The 25,272-nt window shown below is 39.8% G+C and overlaps 1 protein-coding gene across 2 annotated transcripts in view; it reads right to left on the bottom strand.

Moving 5' to 3' along the window:
- Positions 1-25,272, bottom strand: part of CPED1 (cadherin like and PC-esterase domain containing 1) — a 326,436-nt gene that overhangs the window by 268,803 nt on the left and 32,361 nt on the right. The window contains exon 2 of one of the 2 annotated variants that reach the window (XM_040259514.1): positions 19,402-19,579. The exons of the other annotated variant lie outside the window; for it this stretch is intronic. Within the exon in view, the coding sequence (XP_040115448.1) occupies positions 19,402-19,579 (178 nt within the window). The remainder of the gene's footprint in view (positions 1-19,401; positions 19,580-25,272) is intronic. 2 annotated transcript variants of the gene reach the window in all.

Raw genomic sequence — 25,272 nt, 5'->3', positions numbered from 1 at the left:
TCAGCTACTTGTTCCTATCCTTTTAAAACGGTGTCACTGGTCTTGACTGCAAATAATTAAGCTTTGCATGTACCAAGGTTTTGCATGTTGACTCACAATTAATGGGTTTAGCATCTATATAAATTTAGGAGGGGCTTCTCACCAAGGTAGAAGATTGATTTGGGGTCCCAAGGAGGCAAATGAGAAACAGTTTGGCCATTAAATACTTAAAAGGGCAAATAGGCAGAATATCTTTGTGCTTCTGGAAGAAAGACTGAAAATCTGTAATAAGGAACGACCTAGGACACTAGTTTTCAACAAGTGGTCCTGGACAGCACATTAGCATTACCAGGCAACTTATTATTTCTCAACTCACCTCTACATTCTTACTGAATCAGATCAAGTGAGAGTAGGGCCCAGCAATCTGTGATATACCAAACCTTCCAGACAATTCTGATACACACAAAAATTGAGAATCATAGTTTTAGCAAATCAGCAGATAATATGGTAAAGTTTTGCCAAAAGTATATTCCTTAAACATTCAGGCAAAGATTCTCTTTACCTCCTGGTAAGTATAAAATAGAGAGTGAGCAATTAAGAGAGTCAGGGCAGGCTAAGAGACATCTTTGCCCTTTACACCCTTTAATCACTTGTTTGGTCACTCCGATAACAAGATGGAATGCTAAGTGGATTTTTTAAATTCCTAAAGTTCCCGGCTCTAAATAGATCATTTTGTTGCACAGATGATGAGATTCACATATGATTTTCATATTTTTCCTTAGTGAAAGAGCTGGAAAGAGTTATTATTATTATTAAAAGCTATTATTAACTTATTAGCAGAATTCATTTCTTTGGAAACATAGACATTTACCCCGCTGATACATAAACATTGACCCCGCTGATACAAGGTTACAGGGAACTTTCACTAGAGGCAGCAGGCCTGTGAGTTCTGTTCTTCAGTTGATAGACACAGCCCAAAGCACATTTCATTTAGCTCTACAACAGTTATTTCCTATAAAGCACTCACTATTTTTTCTCTAAACTTCAAAGAAGCAAATGATGCTTGAATATCTGAAATATTCAGCTCTGTTATTAATATGTTTATAGGTTTATTTTTTCAACGGCTTATTCATTTAACTGTGTACCTACTAGGTATACACAAGACACTGTCCTAGGCACAGTATAATGAATAAACAGATGAATAAAATACTCCCTGTTCTATAAGAAGTTTATCGTGTAGAAGGGGAGATGAGATTAACAGACAAAAATTATTAAAAAAAAAAAACACAAGTATAATCTAGGCATCAGAGGTGTAGGAATAACGAGTGATGAGGCTTTAGTTAACTTGTTTAGTGTTTTGAGTTTGAGGGGAATTTATGGGTTAATTTTGGAGAAGGAAATGGCAACCCACTCCAGTGTTCTTGCCTGGAGAATCCCATAGACAGAGGAGCCTGGCAGGCTATGGTCCATGGGGTTGCAAAGAGTCAGATACAAAACTGAGCAAATGACACCATCGGTGAATTTAGATATTCATTTGGATTTTAAGAAATGGTGGAAAGGAGGAAATTCTAGGAGACAAGTCTAAATAACACTGCAAAGTAGAAAGCTTTGCCATGGAATCAGGCAGAGGTGAGTAGGTTAATCAAAGTGGTTCTCCATCCCACCCATACATTAATATCGCCTTAAAGTGAAAATTGCTCAGTCATGTCTGACTCTTTGCAACCCCATGGTCTATACAGTCTATGGAATTCTCTAGCCCAGAATACTGGAGTGGGTAGACTTTCCCTTCTCTGGGGGATCTTCCCAACCCAGGGATCAAACCTAGGTCTCTCGCATTGCAAGCAGATTCTTTACAAGCTGAGCCACAAGGGAAGCTCAAGAATACTGGAATGGGGAGCCTATCCCTTCTCCAGGGGATCTTCCCTGGGATACTTTAAAAAAAAAAACCTGATGCCTGATATCCAGAGAAAACTATAATTCAAAAAAGATACATGCACCCCTGTGTTCACTGCAGTGCTGCTTACAACAGTCAAGATATGGAAACAACGTAAATGTCCATCAGCAGATGAACGGATAAAGAAGAAGTGGTACATATAGACAATGGAATACTACGCAGCCACAAAAAAGAATAAAATAATGTCATTTGTAGCAACATGGATGGACCTAGAGATTAGTATACTAAGTGAAGTAAGTCAGAAAGACAAATATCATATGATATCACTTAAATGTATAATGTAAAATATGACACATATGAACTTATCTACAAAGCAGAAATAGACTCACATATAAGAGAACAGACTTCAGGTGCAGGTTTGCGGGGCAGGGAGGGATGGATTGGGAGTTTGAGATTAGCAGATATAAACTATTATAAAAGGAATAGATAAACAACAAGGTCCTACTGTATAGCACAGGGAACTATATTCAATATCCTGTGATAAACTCTAATGGAAAAAGAATAGGAAGAAAGTATGTATATATAACTGAATCACTGCTGTACAGTAGAAATTAACACAACATTGTAAATCAACTGTGCTTCAGTAAAATAAATTTTAAAAAAAGAACTCATGTAAAATAAGAACTTTAGGCCAATAAAGTTAAGATTTTCTTTTTAAAGTAATGTCCAAATCCAACTCTCTGACCCTACAATTCTGACAAAATTTTCTAAATGGGGCCTGGACATTGGGTTCTTTAATTTCTACATTTCCTAGGTAATTCAAGTGTAGGACAAGCCTGAGAGCCATGCTGTCGCAGGGGTATGGAGGTATCCAACTCCATGGCATGAGAAGTGCAGAATGTTGGGCTAAGAAATTTGCATACTGCTTCAGTTTAGTTCAGTTCAGTCGCTCAGTCATGTCCGACTCTTTGTGACTTCATGAATCGCAGCACTCCAGGCTTCCCTGTCCATCATCAACTCCTAGAGTTTACTCAGACTCATGTCAGTGATACCATCCAGCCATCTCATCCTCTGTCATCCCCTTCTCCTCCTGCCTCCAATCCCTCCCAGCATCAGGGTCTTTTCCAGTGAGTCAACTCTTTGCATGAGGTGGCCAAAATACTGGAGTTTCAGCTTCAGCATCAGTCCCTCCAATGAACACCCAGGACTGATCTCCTTCAGAATGGACTGGTTGGATCTCCTTGCAGTCCAAGGGACTCTCAAGAGTCTTCTCCAATACCACAGTTCCAAAGCATAAATTCTTTGGTGCTCAGCTTTCTTCACAGTCCAACTCTCACATCCATACATGACCACTGGAAAAACCATAGCCTTGACTAGACCGACCTTTGTTGGCAAAGTAATGTCTCTGCTTTTGAATATGCTATCTAGGTTGGTCATAACTTTTCTTCCAAGGAGTAAGCGTCTTTTAATTTCATGGCTGCAATCACCATCTGCAGTGATTTTGGAGCCCCCCAAAATTAAGTCTGACACTGTTTCCACTGTTTCCCCATCTCTTTCCCATGAAGTGATGGAACCAGATGCCATGATCTTCGTTTTCTGAATGTTGAGCTTTAAGCCAACTTTTTCACTCTCACTTTCACTTTCATCAAGAGGCTTTTGAGTTCCTCTTTACTTTCTGCCATAAGTGTGGTGTCATCTGCATATTTGAGGTTATTGATATTTCTCCCAGCAATCTTGATTCCCGCTTGTGCTTCTTTCAGCCCAGCATTTCTCATGATGTAGTCTGCATATAAGTTAAATAAGCAGGGTACAATATGCAGCCTTGATGTACTCCTTTTCCTATTTGGAACCAGTCTGTTGTTCTATGTCCAGTTCTAACTATTGCTTCCTGACCTGCATTCTGCTTAGGCAGACATAAAAATCATTGAACACTTCTCCAGAGGGAACTGATGGGAGCAGAGCTGTGCTTATGGAATATAAACTGGCACTTGTGGCACTTCCCTGGTGGTGTAGTGGTTAAGACTCTGCCTTCCAATGCAGGGGGTTTGGGTTCGAAATCTGGTCAGGGAACTAAGACCCCACACACTGCAGGGTGCATCCAAAAATGAAAATAAATAAACAAATAAACCTTGTTAAAAAAATTGGGGAATATTGGAGATCAAAATGAAACATTTAAAAAATAAAAATAAAATAAAATAAACTGGCCTCTGTGGTGAAGATGTATAATATAAGGAAGAAACCAGCATCTGGGAGAGTAATTGTTATTGTGATAGCACAAGAGAGGCATAGGAACTGTAAGGGGTGTGGAGTCATGGCTGAGAAGGCACACCACAGGGTGTGGTGCCTGTTGTGTGTTATCCCTGAAGGAGAGAAAGAATCTGATGATAAGCTTTAGAGTCTATAAGGCTGAGGGCTCACAGTCAGCATTGCTAGTTAGAAAAACATTCCCAGAGAATGGAAGCATCATGCATTATCCATTATTTATACATATCAAGGCCCTGGGACACACAAATGAAAACATCTATCAGGTACTAGGAAAATCAATGCTTTCTCAAGACTCTGCCTATAGGTGACAGATTAGGATTCAACATTATTTTTAGGTTATATCCCCAGAGAAACTTTCTTGAGATATAAGTGACATCTAATATCATGTTAATTCAGGGTGTACAACATGATATTCTCTCTCTCTCGCTCTACACATATATATATATATATATATATATATATATATATAAAACATAGCATATATATGCTATGTGCTTAGTCACTTCAGTCGTGTCCAACTCTTTGTAATCCATGGATGGCAGCATGCCAAGCTCCTCTGTCCATAGGATTCTCCAGGCAAGAATACTGGAGTGGGTTGCCATGCCCTCCTCCAGGGGATCTTTCTGACCCAAGGAATCCTTCTGCATTGCAGGCAGATTTTTTACCACTGAGCCACTGGGGAAGCGTGTGTGTGTGTGGGTGTGTGTGGGTGTGTGTGTGTGAACCTGAACTTCCAGATGTCCAAGCTCGATTTAGAAAAAGCAGAGAAACCAGAGATCAAATTGTCAACATCCGTTGGATCATAGAAAAAGCAAGAGAATTCCAGAAAAACAACTACTTCTGCTTTATTGATTACGCCAAAGCCTTTGACTGTGTGGATCACAATACACTGGGGCAAATTCTGAAAGAGATGGGAATACCAGACCACCTGACCTGCCTCCTGAGAAATCTGTACGCAGGTCAGGAAGCAAAGTTAGAACCAGACATGGAACAACAGCCTGGTTCCAAATTGGGAAAGGAGTACGTTAAAGCTGTATATTGTCACCCAGCTTATATAACTTATATGCAGAGTATATCACATGAAATGGACAGCTGGAAGAAGCAGAAGCTAGAATCAAGATTGCTGAGAGAAATAACCTCAGATATGCAGATGACACCACTCTTATGGCAGAAAGTGATGAGGAACTAAAGAGCCTCTTAATGAAAGTGAAAGAGGAGAGTGAAAAATCTGGCTTAAAACTCAACATTCAAAATTACTGCAGATGGTGATTGCAGCCATGAAATTAAAAGATGCTTGCTCCTTGGGAGAAAAGCTATAACCAACCAAGACAGCTTATTAAAAAGCAGAGACATTAGTTTGCCAACAAAGATCCATCTAGTCAAAGTTATGGTTTTTCCAGTAGTCATGTATGGATGTGAGAGTTGGACTATAAAGAAAGCCAAGTGCCAAAGAATTGATGCTTTTGAACTGTGGTGTTGGAGAAGACTCTTGAGAGTCCCTTGGACTGTAAGGAGATCCAACCAGTCCATCCTAAAGGAAATCAGTCCTGAATATTCATTGGAAGGACTGATGCTGAAGCTGAAACTCTAATACTTTGACCACCTGATGCGAAGAACTGACCTGGAAAAGACCCTGATGCTGGGAAAGATTGAATGCAGGAGAAGGGGAGACAGAGGATGAGATGGTTGGATGGCATCACCAACTTAAAGGACATATGTTTGAGCAAGCTCCAGGAGTTTGTGATGGACAGGGAAGCCTGACATGCTGCAGTCCTTGGGGTCACAAAGAGTGGGACACAACTGAGTGATTGAACTTCCAGATACATATGTAGTAAAAGTTGCTCAGTTGTGTCCGACTCTTTGCAACCCCATGGACTATATAGTCCATTGAATTTTCCAGGCCAGAATACTGGAGTGGGTAGCCATTCCCTTCTCCAGGGGTTCTTCCCAACCCAGAGATCAACTCAGGTCTCCCACAGTGTGAGCAGATTCTTTACCAGCTGAGCTACCAGGAAGCCATATATATGTATTTATAGTGTGTGTGTATGTGCACATGTGTGCACATTGATAATAATAACCACAATAAATCTAGTTGAGATCTGTCACCACACACAGAATCATACCTTTTTTTTTTTTGGTAATGAGAACCTTTACAATATACTGTCTTAACAACTTTCAACTATACAATATGGTATTATTAAGTATAGTCATCATGGCTTAGATGGTAAAGAATCTGCCTGCAATGCAGGAGCCCTGGGTTCAATCCCTGGGTCAGGAATATCCTCTGAAGAAGGGAATGGCAATCTACTCCAGCATTTTTGCCTGGAGAATTCTATGGACAGAACAGCCTGGTGGACTACAGTCTATGGGGTCGAAAAGAGTTCGACACCACTGAGCGACTAACATTACAACGACACTAACCAGAGTTACCATGCCATATAATACATCTCCAGAACTGATTTATGACTGGAAGTTTGTCCCCTTTGACCACCAACCCTAGCCTCCAGCAGCTGCTGATTTGTTTCCCAGAAGCGATTGTTCAATCCATAGAGTAGAAACGTTTCTTGAGGGAGTATCAAGCCACGTGGAAAATAAGATGACTAGGGATAAACATCTTGGAGAAAGCTCTCATCTGGAAGAAGAACATAAGGAAGGATGGGACAGGAAGGTGGGAGAAGTAGGCAAGGCACAATTAAGGAAATTAAGAGATGGGAATACCAGACCACCTGACCTGCCTCTTGAGAAACCTGTATACAGGTCAGGAATCAACAGTTAGAACTGAATATGAAACAACAGACTGGTTCCAAATAGGAAAAGGAGTACGTCAGGGCTGTATGTTGTCACCCTGCTTACTTAACTTATATGCAGAGTACATCATGAGAAATGCTGGGCTGGAGGAAGCAGAAGGTGGAATCAAGATTGCCAGGAGAAATACCTCAGATATGCAGATGACACCACCCTTATGGCAGAAAGTGAAGAAGAACTAAAGAGCCTCTTGAAGAAAATGAAAGAGGAGAGTGAAAAAGTTGGCTTAAAGCTCAATCAACATTCAGAAAACGAAGATCATGGCATCTGGTCCCATCACTTCATGGGAAATAGATGGGGCAGAGGAAACAGTGGCTGACTTTATTTTTCTGGACTCCAAAATCACTGCAGATGGTGACTGCAGCCATGAAATTAGAGGACGCTTACTCCTTGGAAGAAAAGTTATGACCAACCTAGACAGCATATTAAAAAGCAGAGACATTACTTTGCCAACAAATGTCCATCTAGTCAAGGCTATGGTTTTTCCAGTGGTCATGTATGGATGTGAGAGTTGGATTATAAAGAAAGCTGAGTGCCGAATAATTGATGCATTTGGTGTTAGAGAAGACTAATGAGAGTCCCTTGGACTGCAGGGAGATCCAACCAGTCTATCATAAAGGAGATCAGTCCTGGGTGTTCATTGGAGGGACTAATGTTGAAGCTGAAACTCCAATACTTTGGCCACCTGATGCAGAGAGCTGACTCATTTGAAAAGACCCTGATGCTGGGAGGGATTGGGGGCAGGAGGAGAAGGGTATGACAGAGGATGAGATGGTTGGATGGCATCACCGACACAATGGACATGGGTTTGGGTGGACTCTGGGAGTTGGTGATGGACAGGGAGGCCTGGCGTGCTGTGGTTCATGGGGTCGCAAACAGTCAGACACGACAGAGGGACTGAACTGAACTGAACTGAACTGAAGAGAGAAAAGGGTTTGTAAGAAAATGGTGGACCCTATAGCACCCATTCAGTACTAGGGCAAGTGTTTATTCCACTGTTTCCTACATTTCACCAAGTTTGGGAAACTCTGCTAGCGTAAGATCAAGGACATAAAGAAATTATCTCAGTGAATTTATATTAAAGCTTAGTTTATATTCTACTCATGCTCAAATCTGTTCTTCTACCAAAAATATTGGAATCATAAATATAGTGGCTGGATTTGTAACAAAATGGAGTTTTTTGGCAAATTCTGAAAGGATAATTTGGGGAGGTAGGGTGTGGTGTGGTGCAAGTCTGATTATTGAGGATTAAATAGAGAGAGATTACCAAAGGGGAAAAAAGTCTCCTTTCCCTTAAGTCTTTGTTTCCCAAACTGTGGTTTCGACTTCTGCAAAGAGAAGCTATTAACAGGAAGTAACTTTAGCTAAAAATAAGATAGAAAGCATACAGGATATCCAGAGGGAAACAGTAATTAAAGAGGAAGTGACTTGGGATGTTTCAACAATATTTGTAACAATGAGAGTAGAAAGTAAAAGTGATATAAAAATTGAGAGGCAGTCCCGAAAATCTGGTTAGATGCTCCCAAACTCCTACCAGTTTGAGGACAAGGTCTAAAATATTTCAAGCAGCTAAATCTGCTAATGCACTAGCATAGAAACACACTATGTCTGAAGTCTCCAAATTCCCTTAAATTAATCCACACATTCTGTCTCTTGAAAGGTCCCATATGAAGGAGTTTGTTTTCCTTCCTGGAGTCTTTCTCCATCTAAATATGATACAAATATTTGTTTTTAAAAATTCAATCTGTCATTTAAAAAGCACAGTTTAGTCTGTGGCAAAATCAAACAAAAAACTCTAAATTTTCAAACAAACAAAAAATCCCCCAGTATTTACAACTCTAAAGAAATATGAAGTGAACAAGGACCTGTAACAAATTACCTGATAAAAGTTCCACCGCTGCATCTTTTTTAAAAAGTGGAAGCAGAAGAAAGTGCATTTAAAGTAATAGTACAAAGGATCTTCAAAGCAGCATTAAACATTTCCCAGCTATGGAAAACTCAAATATCCAATCTGGTTTCTATGAAACTTAAAAAGATCAAACAATTAGAAAGAAACTAGGCTTGAAGGAGAAATGCTAGGGATTTCAGTAAACATCTGGTTACCATTTTCAATTGAAAGAACTAACCCACTTAAGGAAGTAGTTTAGTTTCTTTGGAGTAAAAATGAGACAGTGGCTTTTTGTTCCCTCTGCACAGTGGAGGGTAAAGGAAACATCAGAGTGGGGAGATCACTCATAACTCAGCTTCTATAAATAAGAAAGTTTTTTTTTTTTTTTCCCAAAAACTAAAGTAAATTGAACTAGGGTCCCTGTAGTATAAACAATTCAACCAAGTTAAGGTTAAATAAACATTCCTTGAGCGCTCCCCTGCCAATTAAGGAACACATTTTGTTTGGGAGTAAATACATCAATAATTCTATGAGCGATGAGGAAAATAACAATAAACCCGAATACACAATTACCATGTGTTATAATACAATAAGGTAGAACGGTGCGGCCCTATGCCATTTCTTTGATTCAGTTTCTTTTCTTTTCTAGTTTGATTAACTCAGGGCACAGAAGCACCTCTGATACCGTCCAAAACCTATTCCTTGCCTAATAAAAAACGTATGTCAAGTGCGTTCCAGGCAAAATACCGACAAAGCGAAACACTGTGCCTTTCAAATGTGACCTTTCCTCTTCTATCTTCCTGCTGAACAGTCCTAGTGCATATTAAACTCAGGAAGGCAGCAGGGGTGCTGGTATGGGGCTGGAGGGGAAAAGGAATGAGTTCATTAGGCTCTCAAATTGTAAAGGATCAGAAGAAGCATCTGCTATCAACCTGCACCCCCAGCCTAAAGGGACCACTTCCAGTTTGGCCTTCGGGTCCACATTTCTTCGCTCCATCTTAGCTTCCTGTTCCTCTCTTCTGCCAGAGGACAGAAGACTAAAGGCAAAGACTAAAGAAAAGGAATTCTAGAATAATAGAGGTTTAAAATCTTGTCTTGACTTGTGGACACAGAGGGAAGGAGAGAGTCGGAGAGAATAACATTCCAGGGAATGATCGAATAGGGATAATCTAGAATAGGGAAGAATCAAGACAGTAGCATTGAAATATATACACTATTACAACGTGTAAGATAGATGGCTAGTGGGAAGCTGCTGTATAGCACAGGAGCTCAGCCTGGTGCTCTGTGATGACCTAGAGGGGTGGGATGGGGGGTGGTGGGAGGGAGGCTTAAGAGGGAGGGGATATATGTATACATATTACCTGATTCATGTTGTTGTACAACAGAAACTAACACAAATTGTAAAACAATTATACTCCAATTTAAAAAAATATATTGTCCTGCTTCCTCTGATTTTGTGTGTATGAGTGTTAGAGCTCATCCCCAAACTGCAGATTTGCAAAAGGCTTTGATGCTGATTTTATGCATTCTCCTGAGTGATAAAGCAAGCCTTCTGCAGCATTCCTGCTTTGCTCTTATTCCATCAAAACTTCCTACTCTTTGAGCTGGGCTAGTCCATTGTTGGGTAAGTCTGATTGATACAATGTTCATCCTTCAACAGGTCCTGGGCCTTCTAAGGTTACTACAAATAAATCCTGTACTCAAGCGACCGGTTAAACAGTGGGGATACAAAAATATTGGCCCAACTACTTGCAGGCCTCCCAGAAATGGTCTTTTCAATTGGAACAATCTATTTTCTTGTTCCTGCTACAGTTCTTGGTTTGTACTGCAACTGTAGAAATATGCCTCCTCAAGTATACATAAATAATTCCAAGCCAAAGATAAAATATACTCTGCATCAGAGTCTCCCGAACTACATACTACTTAGACTCTACCCTGGGTGCAAGCTTAAAACTTTTGGAAAATATTTATTTTCTCTTAGGCCATTATTCATTCTATGAACTAAAACAATGATCTACTAAATAGTACCTGGATGCTAGGAAAGAGAATTTGATGGTGACTTTCTTTTCCTTTAGAGAGGTACAAGCTATAAAAATCTTGGGTCATATGACATGTTTTTCAAAGCAAGGGACTAGAAGTGAATGTTTCACACAATGCTAAGAACTCACCGACAGGACCTAAATGACATGATAGGGGTTTTCACCTTTAACGCTCTCTACAGTCATGAGCAGCAAAAGCTATAAGCTTATTTTTCTGCGTCCTTTACTCGAGAGCAGCTTTAAGTGACTCTGTGTGTTCCTCTGTTTTATGGAATATTAAACCTTCAATGAATCAGTTATCACCTCTAAGCAGATAGCCTGCACATCTACATCTCTTGCCTGACCTCCAGTCTCTGCTGAGTACATTTATGTGAAAATCTCAAGGCACCTGAGCCTGCACGTGTTTAGAACTAAACACATCTGCCCTTCCTGCAAAAATAACAGGTTGAGGAACACTGCTAAATGTGTCAGAAGAGTCTTGAAATCCAAGGAAGGGGAAAACTGAAAAACAGACACAGGCATTAAAAACCTCAACAGTCTAGAACTGTTTGATGTATAAAGTATTAGCTTTATCTCCTACCACATTTGTGGTTGCATTATTTTTGTTATATGAGCAGATTTGAGCATGAGTAGAATATCAATGTTCCTTTAAAGTTACATAAAAATGAAAGGCTGAAGAATTAAGTTTTAATGTGAAAGTCTGAGGTAGTTCACTATTTAAGGGGCTCAACTGTACTATTTCATCTTCATTTATTTATGTATTCTAATAAATATTTATTGTGTGCCCCTACATGGAGGGCATAGTTCTATGTGATGAGGTGAGCAGACAGGGTTCCTGATCTCAAGGAGCTGACAAATTTTTTTAGAAGTGAAGTTGTTTTTCCTAATGAAATGATTCAGGAGACCGTGTGTCAGAATTTTAGGAGGGTTAACAACCCAGATCGTTTATGAAAAAATATTAAATTGGGAAGGAGACTTGAAAAGAATAGGACTTAATAGGGGGATTTTAATGCAAAATTTCCAGTAGCAGCACCCTTCTGCTACTGGTTAAGTTGTGTCTGACTCTTTGCAACCCTATGGACTGTAGCCCACGAGGTTCCTCTTTCCATGGGATTTCCCAGTCAAGAATACTGGAGTGGGTTGCCATTTCCTTCTCCAGGGGATCTTCCTGACCAGGGATCGAACCCATGTCTCCTGCATTGCAGGCAGATTCTTTATCACTGAGCCATCAGGGAAACCCCCCCTTTAACGTACCTCTCCACAAAGGAATCTTCACCATCTCCTTTCTGTATCTAGTTCCTGGCAGCAGTAACAATATTATCTCCCATTTTTGGAGTGCCTATCACATGCCATTCTCAGAACAATCTCAAAACCATCCATTTCAGAAGAGAAAAACGAGGGCTTTGAGAGGCCAACTTGCCCAGGGTAGTGTAACCATTAAAGATAACACCAGGGAGTCCAACCCAGGTTCAGTCTTACTCCACAGCTTATTGTCTTTAATTACCACAGTCCACTACCCTCCCTAAGAAAGCAATTATTGTGGTTAAGCTCTTCTTACCTAATTGAAATCTCAACTTCCTTATGGCTTCTTTTGGAATACAAATAAACTAAAGAAAAATCTGAAATACATTTTCCATTAGGAAAGTTAAGATTGATCTGCAGTACTTGTTTCTTTTCCGCACAACCAGCAGAAACAGCTTTTGGCAAGTAGCCATTATAAATAAACCTTCAAAATGAGACTAAATTTCAAATGATACATGGATGTGTTGGACGTTTTTAAGAGTGCAGGTGAATGTAAATAAATTTATGGGAGGGAAGAAACTACGAAATTATAAACAGGGAAGGAAATGGGCTTTTCCTTTTTTTTAATACATTTTCCACAACATTAAGTAGTAGTAACATCTCGCTCTGCTAACTGTGTCTTTGATAGTACATCCCAAGAACACAGCTGGGAAAATTACAGTGTCCTTCTTAGTGGGGGGAAAGCTGTAGCAATATTATTTAAAGTATCATCTCTATAATACAATATAGCAAATGTATTGATACAAATATCGATAAATACGATTTATCACAGTATTGATCTTATCCCTTCTTAGAGATGCTTTCATTATGTCATGTTGTCATGTCACACTCTCAGCTCACATCCACTTCGTCTGCAATACAAATGTTACTCTGGCCCTTGACCTTACATAACGTCATCAATTTAATAATCTTTTTGAAAAAGTTGTTTTAAATGTACTATCTGGGCATGTCAGAGATAAAGGGGAGGCATTGCAGTGTCCCCTTCTTCCCAAGAGCAAAACCTCTCTCTATTCTTTCCCCTGTTGCCAAGCTGGGTACTTGGCAGCTCAAGCCAAAATTAAGCTCAAATTATGGTAGCTAAGAGGAATATCCAGTTTGAGCCCTACTTTTATATTTCCATCTTAGCAATCTTATTATTATATGTTTGCCTATAAACCATCAAATCCTTTTTGAATGAGGTTTCAGTTAAGTTAAAAACCTAATCTATCTCAGTCCTTGAGTTTAACCACCATCATGAGATCAAATGACATAGAATTAGTCTAGATCCACAGGTCAGCAAACATTTTCTGTAAAGGACTCAATGACAAATATTTTAGGCCTTAAGAGCCATATAGTCTTTGTTGTAACTACTTAGCTCTGCTGTTACAGTACAAAAACGGACAAAGACGGTACAAAAACAAATGAGTGGCTGTCCACTCAAACTTTGTTTATAAGCATTGGGCCAGATTTGGCCAGTGGGCCATAGTTTGTCAACTCCTGGCAAAAAAATTTATAGTCTTTCACTTTTTATATTTCTTCAAAGACCATTCTGTATAAAAGCCCCAAGTTACAAAAATAAGAGCAATTTGAAATCATAAGACAGTCTCCAATTCTGTAGCTTGGCTAGCAGTTGGCATTTGTTTTTCACATGGACTATACAACACAATTCAGAAGTGCAGGGTATACTCAAGAGTGGACAGAAAATTGCTAAATATACTCTACCCTTCAAATATACATAAATAATTCTGATCCAATGATGAAGTCCCTTGAATCAGAGTTCCTAGAAAACATCTTTCTTGGATGTCACCATGGGAATAGGTTAAGAACTTTTGGGGGGAATACCTGCTCTCTTTTAGGCCACTATTCTTTTCCATGTACCAGAGCACTGATTTACTATATAGTATCTAGATATTAGGAAAAGGAATAATTGGTTGGTCCTTCAACCTTTTCTTTTAGAGACATATATTCAGAGACTTCTATGGTCTTACAACTGCAGAAACAGAAGATATACTTTTCCAAAGTAGGAGGCTAAAGGACAATAAATTTGTATGTTTCATATTCTGCTGTTTTGTAGGCAGAAATCTGTAAAGACAATTGTCCTCTTACTGTCCTAAAAATCAGCTTCAAGTTGAAATACTTATTAACAACTATACCAATAAATCTTCAGTATTTATAGTTCAATGGCATATAGCAAGCACAATTTTGTATCATTTTATTACAAAATGAACTCTAAAGATTGCTGTTTTTTGAACCAATAGTATATCCCTTAGGACAGTGTTCCTCAAACCAGGCTACACATCAGCATTACCTGTGTCTGTTTTTAACATACAAATTTCTGGGCCCCACTCCCAGACTACTGAATGAGAAATATTGGCTGGGCTTTACTTTGTTTCCTCCCAGAACTCTGATGGGTATGGACAAAGTGATTAAATTCTCACCACATATTCTTGTGAAGTAAATATCATTACTGCCTTTAATATATAAACTATAACAAGACTCAGAGAACAAGGCCAAATATATACGGATCTATTGTTGTTCTGGTTAGAATCACCAATTTCTATTATATCACAGAATAGAATTAACCAGGGGAAAACATAATACTTATATTTGAATTTGCAACCTAAGACTGCTTACTTTTCCCTTAAATTAATGTTTACTAAATTAGTAATTAAATATAAGATGAAGCCCAAATATTACTCTTCAAGAACAGATTATACTTAATAGTAGAATGTTGCCTGCCTGGACTAGCCCTCTTTTGAATTTTTTCCTAATTTTTATCCATTTCTAGCCTTAAAAGTTTTTTGTTTTTTTTTAAAGGGACCCTGAAAAAGGCCACCTGTACTTCAAAGGATGGCACAAAAAAAAGAGATCAGCAGAAATGATGGGGGAAAAGTCAAAACAGGACTAGAAAGCAGGTAGAATAAATGGGAAGAACAGGGAAAATGTGTTTTATATTTATTTTCTTAGGACCGAAAATGTGTTTTATAAATGTGTCAACTCTGCACCTTGGTACATAATAACATTTGTAGAAGTGCCTCTTTTGTTTTTAATGTAATCTTTTCAAATCTCAGGTTAGCAAACAGCAAATGATGAAAAGAAAGATAAGGAGAGTAGGTCTCCAGATCATTCTGAATTGCTTTCACTTCCACCAAGCTGCTTAGCATGGGGAGATGAAGTTTAAAGGGGCCAATTTAGGGTCCCACTCTCTGTCGCTGTACATGTAGTAAGACAAGCATAAGGTGAATAAGTGAAACTAGAGTAAAATAAATTTTACATGAATTAAATCTCAAGAAAATATTTTTGACAGTAAGTGCTTCAATTCAAACAGTCTATAGATTAAATGTGTGGCCATGGAAAACAAGCTGCAATTTAAAAAGTGGCTTTTTTTTTCTATATGTTAGATAATCAGAGACATATTAGATGATGGTCACAGAAATTTTTTATCTCAGGTATTTGATGCACAGGCTCTCACAATGAAAACTACAAAATCAAATGGAGAACCAACAATATCCCATACTTGTGAAATTGCTACCCTTTCTTGAGGCCTATCCAGGAATAACATCTTACCATATAAAGCAAAAGAATAGCAAGAAAGAAGCAGTGAATGTTTTCAAAACTGAGGAAATGTTGGGAAAGGGAGCCAAATCAGTATTTACGCTGACAAATTCCAGTGACATCATCTAGTTATCTTGTGCTACTGTGCCCAGCAGCTCCTCTGGCTGCCAGATTCTATTGCCTTCAGGCTTTCTTTGCACTTTCTTGGTATTTGGAAGCTGCGAAGTAATTCTTCTTTTTCTTATAAAACTGACCCAAAGGACATCAAGGGAGAGAAGAGACATATTCCTTGTTTTGCAGGTGGATAAAATGGAAATTGAAGTTGAAAGCACAGATAACCCGTGTTGTGCCCATATATGAGTAGCAGCACTGAGGGGGCAGAAAACACGTGAATTGCAGACAGTAGTGTTGTGTTATCAGGGTCAAGGCTTTGCAGGATTCCAGGACCACAGCTCATTTGGCATGAGGGTGGTGCTAATAGAATCACCTTGTTCAGCAGTGGGCTAAAATAATTTATAGGATGAGAAGACAAAGTGTTTTATATCTTTCCTTAAGACTGACAGTTATTCTGATCAGTGGTATTCTGACAATATCATTTATGGATGTTTTAGAACTTTCAGTTCAGTTCAGTCACTCAGTCGTGTCAGACTGTTTGTGACCCCATGGACTGTGGCACACCAGGCCTCCTTGTCCATCACCAATTCCTGGAGCTTCCTCAAACTCATGTCCATCAAGTTGGTGATACCATCCAACCATCTCATCCTCTGTCGCCCCCTTCTCCTCCTGCCTTCAATCTTTCCCAGTAGCAGGGTCTTTTCCAATGAGTCAATTCTTTGCATCAGGTGCCAAAGTATTTTAGACTCCAGAGGGGTCCTTCTTAGAACCAACCTCAGTGAGGTTTGTAAACTTTGTCTCCAGCTGCTTCCATATTCCATGGCTTTCACCTTCCCTTTTGCTTTTCTTATTTGCTTCCAAAAGCTCTATATTAACATACTTCTCCTGGGGGCAGAGGCCAGCAAATGGCATTCCTGAAGACTTGTCCTAATGGACTGTATTCTGCACATTTTTAAGTCCTTTTTTTTCATCAAAATAGATCTTTTGAGGCTTTTTCCCCTGGGAGCTTGGTTAGTGAACTAGCTTATAACTTTATCACCAACATTGTAAAAAAAGGTGGTAAAGGGTGGCCATGGCTAAGTGTTCCCAGCCTCTTTCATGACCAATGTAAACTAGCCTTTTAAAAAGCAAAAGTGAAGTGAAAGTTGCTCAGTCTCAGCTGTGTCCAACTCTTTGTGACCCCGAGGTCTATACAGCCCATGGAATTCTCCAGGCCAGAATACTGGAGTGGGTAGCCTTTCCCTTCTCCAGGGGATCTTCCCAACCCAGGGATCCAAGCCAGGTCTCCCACGTTGCAGGCAGATTCTTTACCAGCCACAAGGGAAGCCCTTAAAGAGCAAGGGGGGACCTAATTGAAAAGCATGTGCTATGAGGGTGTCAGGTGGCTGACACTGAAATGACAAACGAAAATTACTGTGGCACCGGGATCTATTTTCTCCCAGAGGAAAACACCATGGAGATCAGCAGTTGATTCAAATTGCTTTTCCTCTCCTCCCTTTTTGATAAATAGGAAAACAAACACACACTGTGCCATCCTAGAGAGAAAACTCTAATTGGCCCACAGAGAATGAGTGCTCCATGTTCTGGTAGCTGTAAAATGATGGATTAATGCAGGAAAAGACCCTGATGCTGGGAAAGACTGAAGGTAGGAAGACAAGGGGATGACGAAAGATGAGTTGGTTGGATGGCATCACCAACTCCATGGACATGAGTTTGAGCAAGCTCTGGGAGATAGCGAACAACAGGGAAGCCTGGCATGCTGCAGTCCACAGGGTCAAAAAGAGTCAGACATAACTTAGCAACTGAACAACAACAAAGGGGTCAAAAGAGGGAGTGAGCAACACGAAGATGAAGAGGGCGAGCACAGAAGTGAGATCTGGAATCCGGGGGGTTCAAATCCTGCCCCTCCATCACCACGGTTTAAGATACAAGGTGCATCCTGAAATATTCCAAGCCTTGGGTTCCTCTTCTGCAAGTGGGGGAGGGATGAATATTTCTTTCTTAAATTTATTGGAGTGTAGTTGCTTTATAATGCTGTGTTAGTTTCTGCTGTGCAGCAAAGTGAATCAGTGATACATATAGCTATTCTTTTATAGTTTTCCTTCTGATTGAGGTCACCACAGAACATTTACTGGGTAGCTCAGCTGGTAAAGAATCCACCTGCAATGCAGGAGACCCTGGTTCAATTCCTGGGTTGGGATGATCCCTTGGAGAAGCTATAGGCTACTCACTTCACGTTCCTGGGCTTCCCTGCTGCCTCAGATGGTAAAGAATCAGCCTGCAGTGCAGGAGACCCGGATTTGATCCCTGAATAAGGAAGATCCCCCGGAAGGAGGGCATAGTAACCCACTCCAATATTTTTACCTGGAGAATCCCCATGGACCAAGGAGCCTGGCGGGTTACGGTCCATGGCGTCGAAAGAGCTGGACATGACTGAGCGACTAAGCACACACACAGAGCACTGAGTACAGTTTCCTGTGCTATACAGCAGGTTCTCACTAGTTGTCTATTTTATACATAGTAGTATATATATGTCAACCCTAATCTCCCAGTTAATTCCACTCCCCCTTAGCCCTTGGTGTCCCTACATTTGTTCTCTATGTGTGTGTCTCTATTTCCCCTTTGCAAATAAGTTCATCTACACCATTTTTCTAGATTCCACATACATGCAATATTATATTAATCTGTTTTTCTCTTTCTGACTTATTTGATTCTGTGTGACAGTCTCTAGCTCTATCCAGGTCTCTGCAAATGGCACCACTGTGTTCTGTTTTATGGCTAAGTAACATTCCATTGTATATATGCACCATATCTTCTTTATCCATGTCTCTGCTGATGGACATTTAAGTTGCTTCCATGTCTGGCTATTGTAAATAATGCTGGAATAAACATTGGGGTGCATGTATCTTTTCTTGGGGGTACTCGGAGGCTTTCAGTGAGGATTAACTGAGGCCATGGATACAGAATACAATATGTCACATGGTTAGTCACTCAAGATCTGTCAGCTGTTATTGTTACTGCCCTTTTTGACCCTCATCATCTACTCAACTTCCTTTTCAAATAACTTATTTAAGAACTTGTCTCTTATTTTTCATTTCAAATGGTAGAAATAAAAAGTACTTGACTAGTAACAGTGTGTGAGATAAATATCTACACTTCTTTCGCATTTAGAGCCAATCTGTGATTCACGTTTAAGGTGGCTTCTCAAAACAATTTCCAGCACATTCTACTTGCAGTCAGATGAAGTGGCAATTTTCTTAAAATATGGAGCAGTTTGGTGCTGGGCAGAACATGCATTCAGGCTCATAAACATAAACATTTTTATGCAGCATTTAAAGATGAACTATGTAACTCCAAAATGCTGCAAAAATATAAACAAAATAATTTCAGGAATAAAGAAATGCAGCTAAAGGAGAATGGAGAGGAAGCTAAAAAAGAATCCAAGTTTTCTATGGTGCAAGAAAGTTGATCATGGGTAAAAATTTGTTCTTGTGAATTTTTTTAGAGGAAGACAATAGCACATTCCAGGAAGTATTTACACTAGATGACAAGCAACTTTGGTAATTACTTCTGATTCTGACCTTTTTCGAGTAGCCCAGGGTCGGCACCGAGCCTTTCTTCAGAGATGACAACCATATAGTGATGCTGAGTGAGAATTCTCCGGTGGAGCTGAAGCTCCCTTTGGCTGGAGGAAGAAGGCCTGTAGAGAACAGCCCTTCTGCCAAGGCTGCTGGAGTGGGTCTCAACTGACTGTTTGATCTACAGGGGGGGAAAAAAAAAGAAGGTATAAAAATTCAAGAGGAAAACAGGAGCACATTTTCCTTGAAGGAGATCATTAATGTTAATCGGGAGCCATTCAGAAAGTTGACTTTGAAGGTTTTCTCTGGCAATGCTCTGAAAGGCGCACAAGGACGAAAGCAACCTCATTTGTGAGAACTGAAGGTGAACTGTGTTTTTCTCACTATTCCAGAAAGATGAAGATTTCAAGCCATTAAATACAGAGTTCCTGGAGGAATACTGTGATATACCGAGCTCAACTCTGCCTGAAAAATAGAAATTAATAGCAATGCTTTTGATCTGCATTGTGCTTTTCTAATAGTTCCAGTTGCCTGATCTTTTAATAGTTCTTTCAGGTAAACACAGGAGAGGAAACAGACCCAGGGAGGATGGATTTTGTGCCGGAAGGACACGGGGGACAGCTGAAAAGCAATCCCAGAGCTCTCTGCAGGCACAATGCTGTCACTTCTCTCCATCAGGATGCAGCAAAATTTCAGTGCCTCTCACTGAGACAGGATGGATCTTCATGTGAGAAGAGGAGGGTGTCACTCAAGAACCATAGATTTTAGGCTCTTCCTTCAGCTGTTGACTGCTCCTCCAAACAAATATTCTTTCTCACAATGATGCTTGAAGTATCATTAACAAAAGGGAAGTTTTGAATTGTCAAGTAGAAAGAATGCTGACAATGAAATTCATTATATGGTTTAAGCCATTCCTAGTGACTCAGACAGTAAAGAATCTGCCTGCAATGCAGGAGACTCGGGTTGATCCCTGGATCGGGAAGATCCTCTGGAGAAGGGAATGGTTACCCACTCCAGCGTTCTTGCCTGAAGAATTCCATGGACAGAGGGCCTGGCAGTCTACAGTCCATGGGATTACAAAGAATCAGACAGGACTGAATGACTGAAATACACACACACATACACATATGGTCTAATGCAGATACTGTGTGTTTTCCTGAAATTTTTTGTGATTAAACCTTGATACAGTAGACATTTTTTACTACTGAAGGGAATGATAAGATTGGGTGGAGTTTAGGGCAAAAAAAATGGGAGAGGCCAAAGAAGAGGAGACAAAGGGTTGGAGAAGGCAGATGAGGGGGAAAGAGGTAAAAAATGAAATTAGGAATCCACATTACTTTTAGTGGCAGCTCTGAGTCAAATTGTCCATTTCGTGGCCCTCAAACATAATTTGTACCGTGTCTTTTCACTCCTTAAGTTTCTTCATTATTTCCCATTACTGACTGAATCAATTCCACATCTTTATCACAGAATGCAGGCTACTTGAACTTAAACCCCTCTTCCTTCTCTGGTCATGTCACACTTTTAATCATTTCCATTCCTAATCCTAACATGCTGCTTCGTATAGACTCCACTGTGCCTTCTCACAACAAATCCTTCCTCTCTCTCCATTCTTCCATTTAGCAAACTCCAAATCAAGCAGTACTTCTTTGGGAAATTTTCATTGACAAACATCCTTCCATCAGTGTTTGCAAAATTGTGTCTCTCTGATTTGAGTTCCCTAACATGCAGCCTGCATTGTTCCTGTGTCTTTGGTAAACACTGTACATATTCAATAAATGACCATATCAAGTAAAATAATGGGCCATAATGCTCTATCAAGACCTGATCTTTGAAGATATATATGAAAAGAAAGAAGAAACCGATTTAGCTTGTTAATCCTTTGAAGGCAGGGACCATATTCTATTTTTCATTACATACAAATGATGGCTATATGAAAATCAATCTACAAAGCATGGTATAGTGCAGAAGGACACAAAATCTGCAGCCAGGATGCCAGCTTTGAATCTCTTGGTTACCCCAGCACTAATCCTATGACCTTGGACAGTACCTTCTTCCTAAGGCTGCTTCAAGGATTAAGGAGTTAGTATTTGTAAAGTGCTTAGAACTGTGCCTGGTATATATGCTTAGTCCCTCAATCGTGTCCGACTCTTTGTGACCTTATGAACTGTAGCTCGCCTGCTCCTCTGTCTGTGGGGATTCTTCAGGCAAAAACACTGGAGTGGGTTGCCATGCCTTCCTCCAGGGGATCTTCCCAACCCAGAAATCAAACCCAGATCTCCTGCATTGCACGCAGATTCTTTACCAGCTGAGCTACTGAGATGTGCCTGGCATATAAGTGCTATATGTGTGTTTTTAAGATAATCATATGTCAAAAAGGGCAAAGAGTCAGGAACACAGTTTCCATATTTGAGCTTTGCCTGGCACATGCTAACACAGGCTCATAATATGTGTGTGATGAATACAAAGGGAAGAAAGAGAATGCCAGCTATCACACGTTCTGTGCATGGTACTTCGGGCAAACATAATCAGATATTTCCCCTTGTTGCTGCTGCTGCTGCTAAGTTGCTTCAGTTGTGTTCAACTCTGTGCAACTCCACAGACAGCAGCCCACCAGGCTCCCCCATCCCTAGGATTCTCCAGGCAAGAATACTGGAATGGGTTGCCATTTCCTTCTCCAATGCATGAAGTGAATCGTGTCTGACTCTTAACGACCCCATGGACTGCAGCCCACCAGGCTCCTCCATCCATGGGATTTTCCAGGCAAGAGTACTGGAGTGGGTTGCCATTGCTTCTCCGTTCCCCTAGTTAAAGGATTGCATTTTATTGATAATGAGCAAGAATTGATAAATTCAAGAATTTAACTGAAAATTGGAACATAATTACTCAGCAAATGTTGTGATTGTTTTAGTGATAAACTTTTAAGGAGAATTTGAAACCAAATATAGGCTGAGTCTTTGGACTCAAGAGTCAGAGGGAACCGGTAGCAAGAGCTCACAGGAGGCCAAAATAAACAAAGGTGGGTCTAGGTGAAAGGGGAAGACAGATGCTTCCAAATATATCAGTGTCACTCAAGCAAAACGCAGTGTCCAGAATTCCCGTCTCACATTATTTTCTTTCAAAATCACAGGATGCTCCTCTCAGTTACAGCTGGCTCGGGTACAGGAGTGACTTCCTATGAGAAGATTGTATTTTCAAACTTTACCTTCTTGTTAATTTGAAAGATATAATCCCTCTTCCCCACCCTTCCCCTAAACCAGGATCAGTTTATGTAAGAGCACCATAATCTTACCAGCATTATCTTACAGACAGCATATTCTAAATAGAGTATTAATTACTGGACATATTTTATCATAACCTTTATAACACATTGAAATTTTAACTCACGTCTCAGACTACAGAGAATAAATAGGAAATGAGCGTGTCCATCAAATTAGGTTGTGTTATCCTGTAATACAAACTGCCCCTGTCCTTGTAATATTTATAACAACCTGTATCAGCAGAATGGCCCAACACCAAGGGGTGAGAGCGGTTTCAGCCGGTCGGACAACAGGTGCATTGCACTGCGTCTGTGAAATACAATTATGTCAACCGCACCAGCAAGTGCCGGATGATCAAACGCCCGGAGCAGCACTTTTGGAAATGAGAGCTCCTGATGACTCCTGCGATTTTGAGAATGTATTTTTAGCGGAAGAATACATTTAACCTGGCCATCACTACAATGACTGAACTTGAGACTTGCGGATCTGCTGGGGAGAATTTAGAAAAGAATGTGTGTTTCTGGCCACTTGACAGGCTGAACCCGGAGTCACTTCTCTGTCTCCTTTCTTCCTGAGAGATCTGCACAAAAGTCTATCGGAAATTGCTTCGCTAGACTACGCTAAAGTTGTTTCATACTGAACACTTACCATTTTTACTGGAAGGACTTCAAAACCTGAAGTCTCTATGCTGCCTGAGGATAAAGTGTTGTAATACACGAGGTGGCGGGTTAGATGCAGGGACATGGAGCAGAGGGTGTATATTAGACGCTCAGTCACGTCCAACTCTTTGCGACCCCATGGACTGCAGCCCACCAGGCTCCTCTGTCCATGGGATTCTCCAGGCAAGAATACTGGAGCGGGTTGCCATTCCCTTCTCTAGGGGATCTTCCCAACCCAGGGACTGAAGCTGTATCTTCCGAATTGCCGGCAGATTTTTTACCACAGAGCCATCTGGGAGGCCATCAGAACAGGGGAGGGCTGGGAGTCCAACATCTGGACCTGGGGTTCTGGCTCTGCCCCTGGCGTGCTTCCTCCACTGGGAGAGTGACAGTCATCTCCTCACATTAGAGTTTTCTCACATGTATAGTTGAAGTAACAAATCTTACTTCATGAGATTGGATGGGGAATTAAATCACATTTCTATATGAAAGCATGCACCACAGCATCCCACCAATAAACCATGTGAAATATATACACAGAAAACTGATATAAATCAATATCATAATGTAACTGCTTTTACATTAGTAATTAAGTTTTTCAATTAATATAATCTGGTCCCTGTCATAACTTCTATATACCCAGGTAAATATTTCTCTCTGTAGGGCTTATCATCTTTCAAAGCAAAAATATGATTTCCTTATTATTTTATTGTCCATTTCCCCACATCATAAAAGAAGGCAAAAAGAAAGCATATATTTTTGTCAGTTTTGTTCACTTTTGCTTCCCCAACCGAAGAATGGTATACTTGGCACATATTAGGCACATAATAAATTTTCTTTGAGTGAATGAATACAACATCTTTTTTTTTATATAAAAAGTCATTTTTATAAATACTAGCATGAAAGATTTGGATAGAAAGTGGTAAAAATTTATAAATTTGTTTCATTAGAATTTTGAATAGTGGCAAGAATGACAGAGTCAAATTCTTGAGCAAAGTAATGAATTTACAGTAAAAGAATTCAATAAAGAACTATATTATAAAGGCACTATATTTCTCAGTCAGCTCAGTAGCTCAGTTGTGTCCAACTCCTTGCGACTCCTTGAAATGCAGTACACCAGGCCTTCCTGTCCATCGCTGTATTTCTCAGTTACGATTAAAAAGTCTTCATCAAGACTTACCACAAAAGCAAGAAATACAGCTTTTGAAAAATATAGTAGAAATGAGAAATAAAACTTGTTTTTTTCCATATGATGGAAAGATTTTTTTCTGGATTTATTAAAGTAGCCATGTATTTATGACATCTTTTGATGTTTGAATACAAATCATAGAGTATACCTCAGATGTGTGTCATATATAACTAAAGTTAAATTGCCAAACTGTCTAGATTTCTGGCATTTTAGAAAGATTGTAGAGTCTATCATAGTGAATTACGTTTTAATTTTTCCACTACAAGAATACAGAATTTTTTTTTCCATTGGCAAAATGTACACTTATTTTAGAGGATTCAGGAAATAAAATGGATGGCACGTTCTAGGATGAATATCCTATACATTTTCTACTTAAACATTATTTTTAATTGTAGGACAGTTTATGAATTGTAGGTTTCCTGGATATACAAGCAGAGCCTCCGGGAATATTCCCTACTTACATGACCTCTAGTGACCCTTGGCCTCCATCTCACAGCTGACTCAGCTACACTTGAGCGGATCACTGAATGATCACACCTTTCTCAGAACTACTTCATGACCCTGAGTACCCTCTAAATGCACCCCCAAACCATATGTTGGGGCTATCCCAACACCCAACATCCAATGTAAGGCAGATTTACCCATTTGTAGCTCTATGTAAATTCTAAAAAAATAAGAGAGAAACAAAAGCAATAAATTTCAATATAAAAAAAAGGATCCACAATATTGCTTTGATGAAATGGCACCCACTTAAATAGCAACTGCC

This window comes from Oryx dammah, unplaced genomic scaffold, assembly GCF_014754425.2.
Source record: "Oryx dammah isolate SB20612 unplaced genomic scaffold, SCBI_Odam_1.1 HiC_scaffold_18, whole genome shotgun sequence".
In the NCBI taxonomy this organism is placed as follows: Eukaryota; Metazoa; Chordata; class Mammalia; order Artiodactyla; family Bovidae; genus Oryx; species Oryx dammah.
This window is presented reverse-complemented; position numbering and strand designations above follow the sequence as displayed.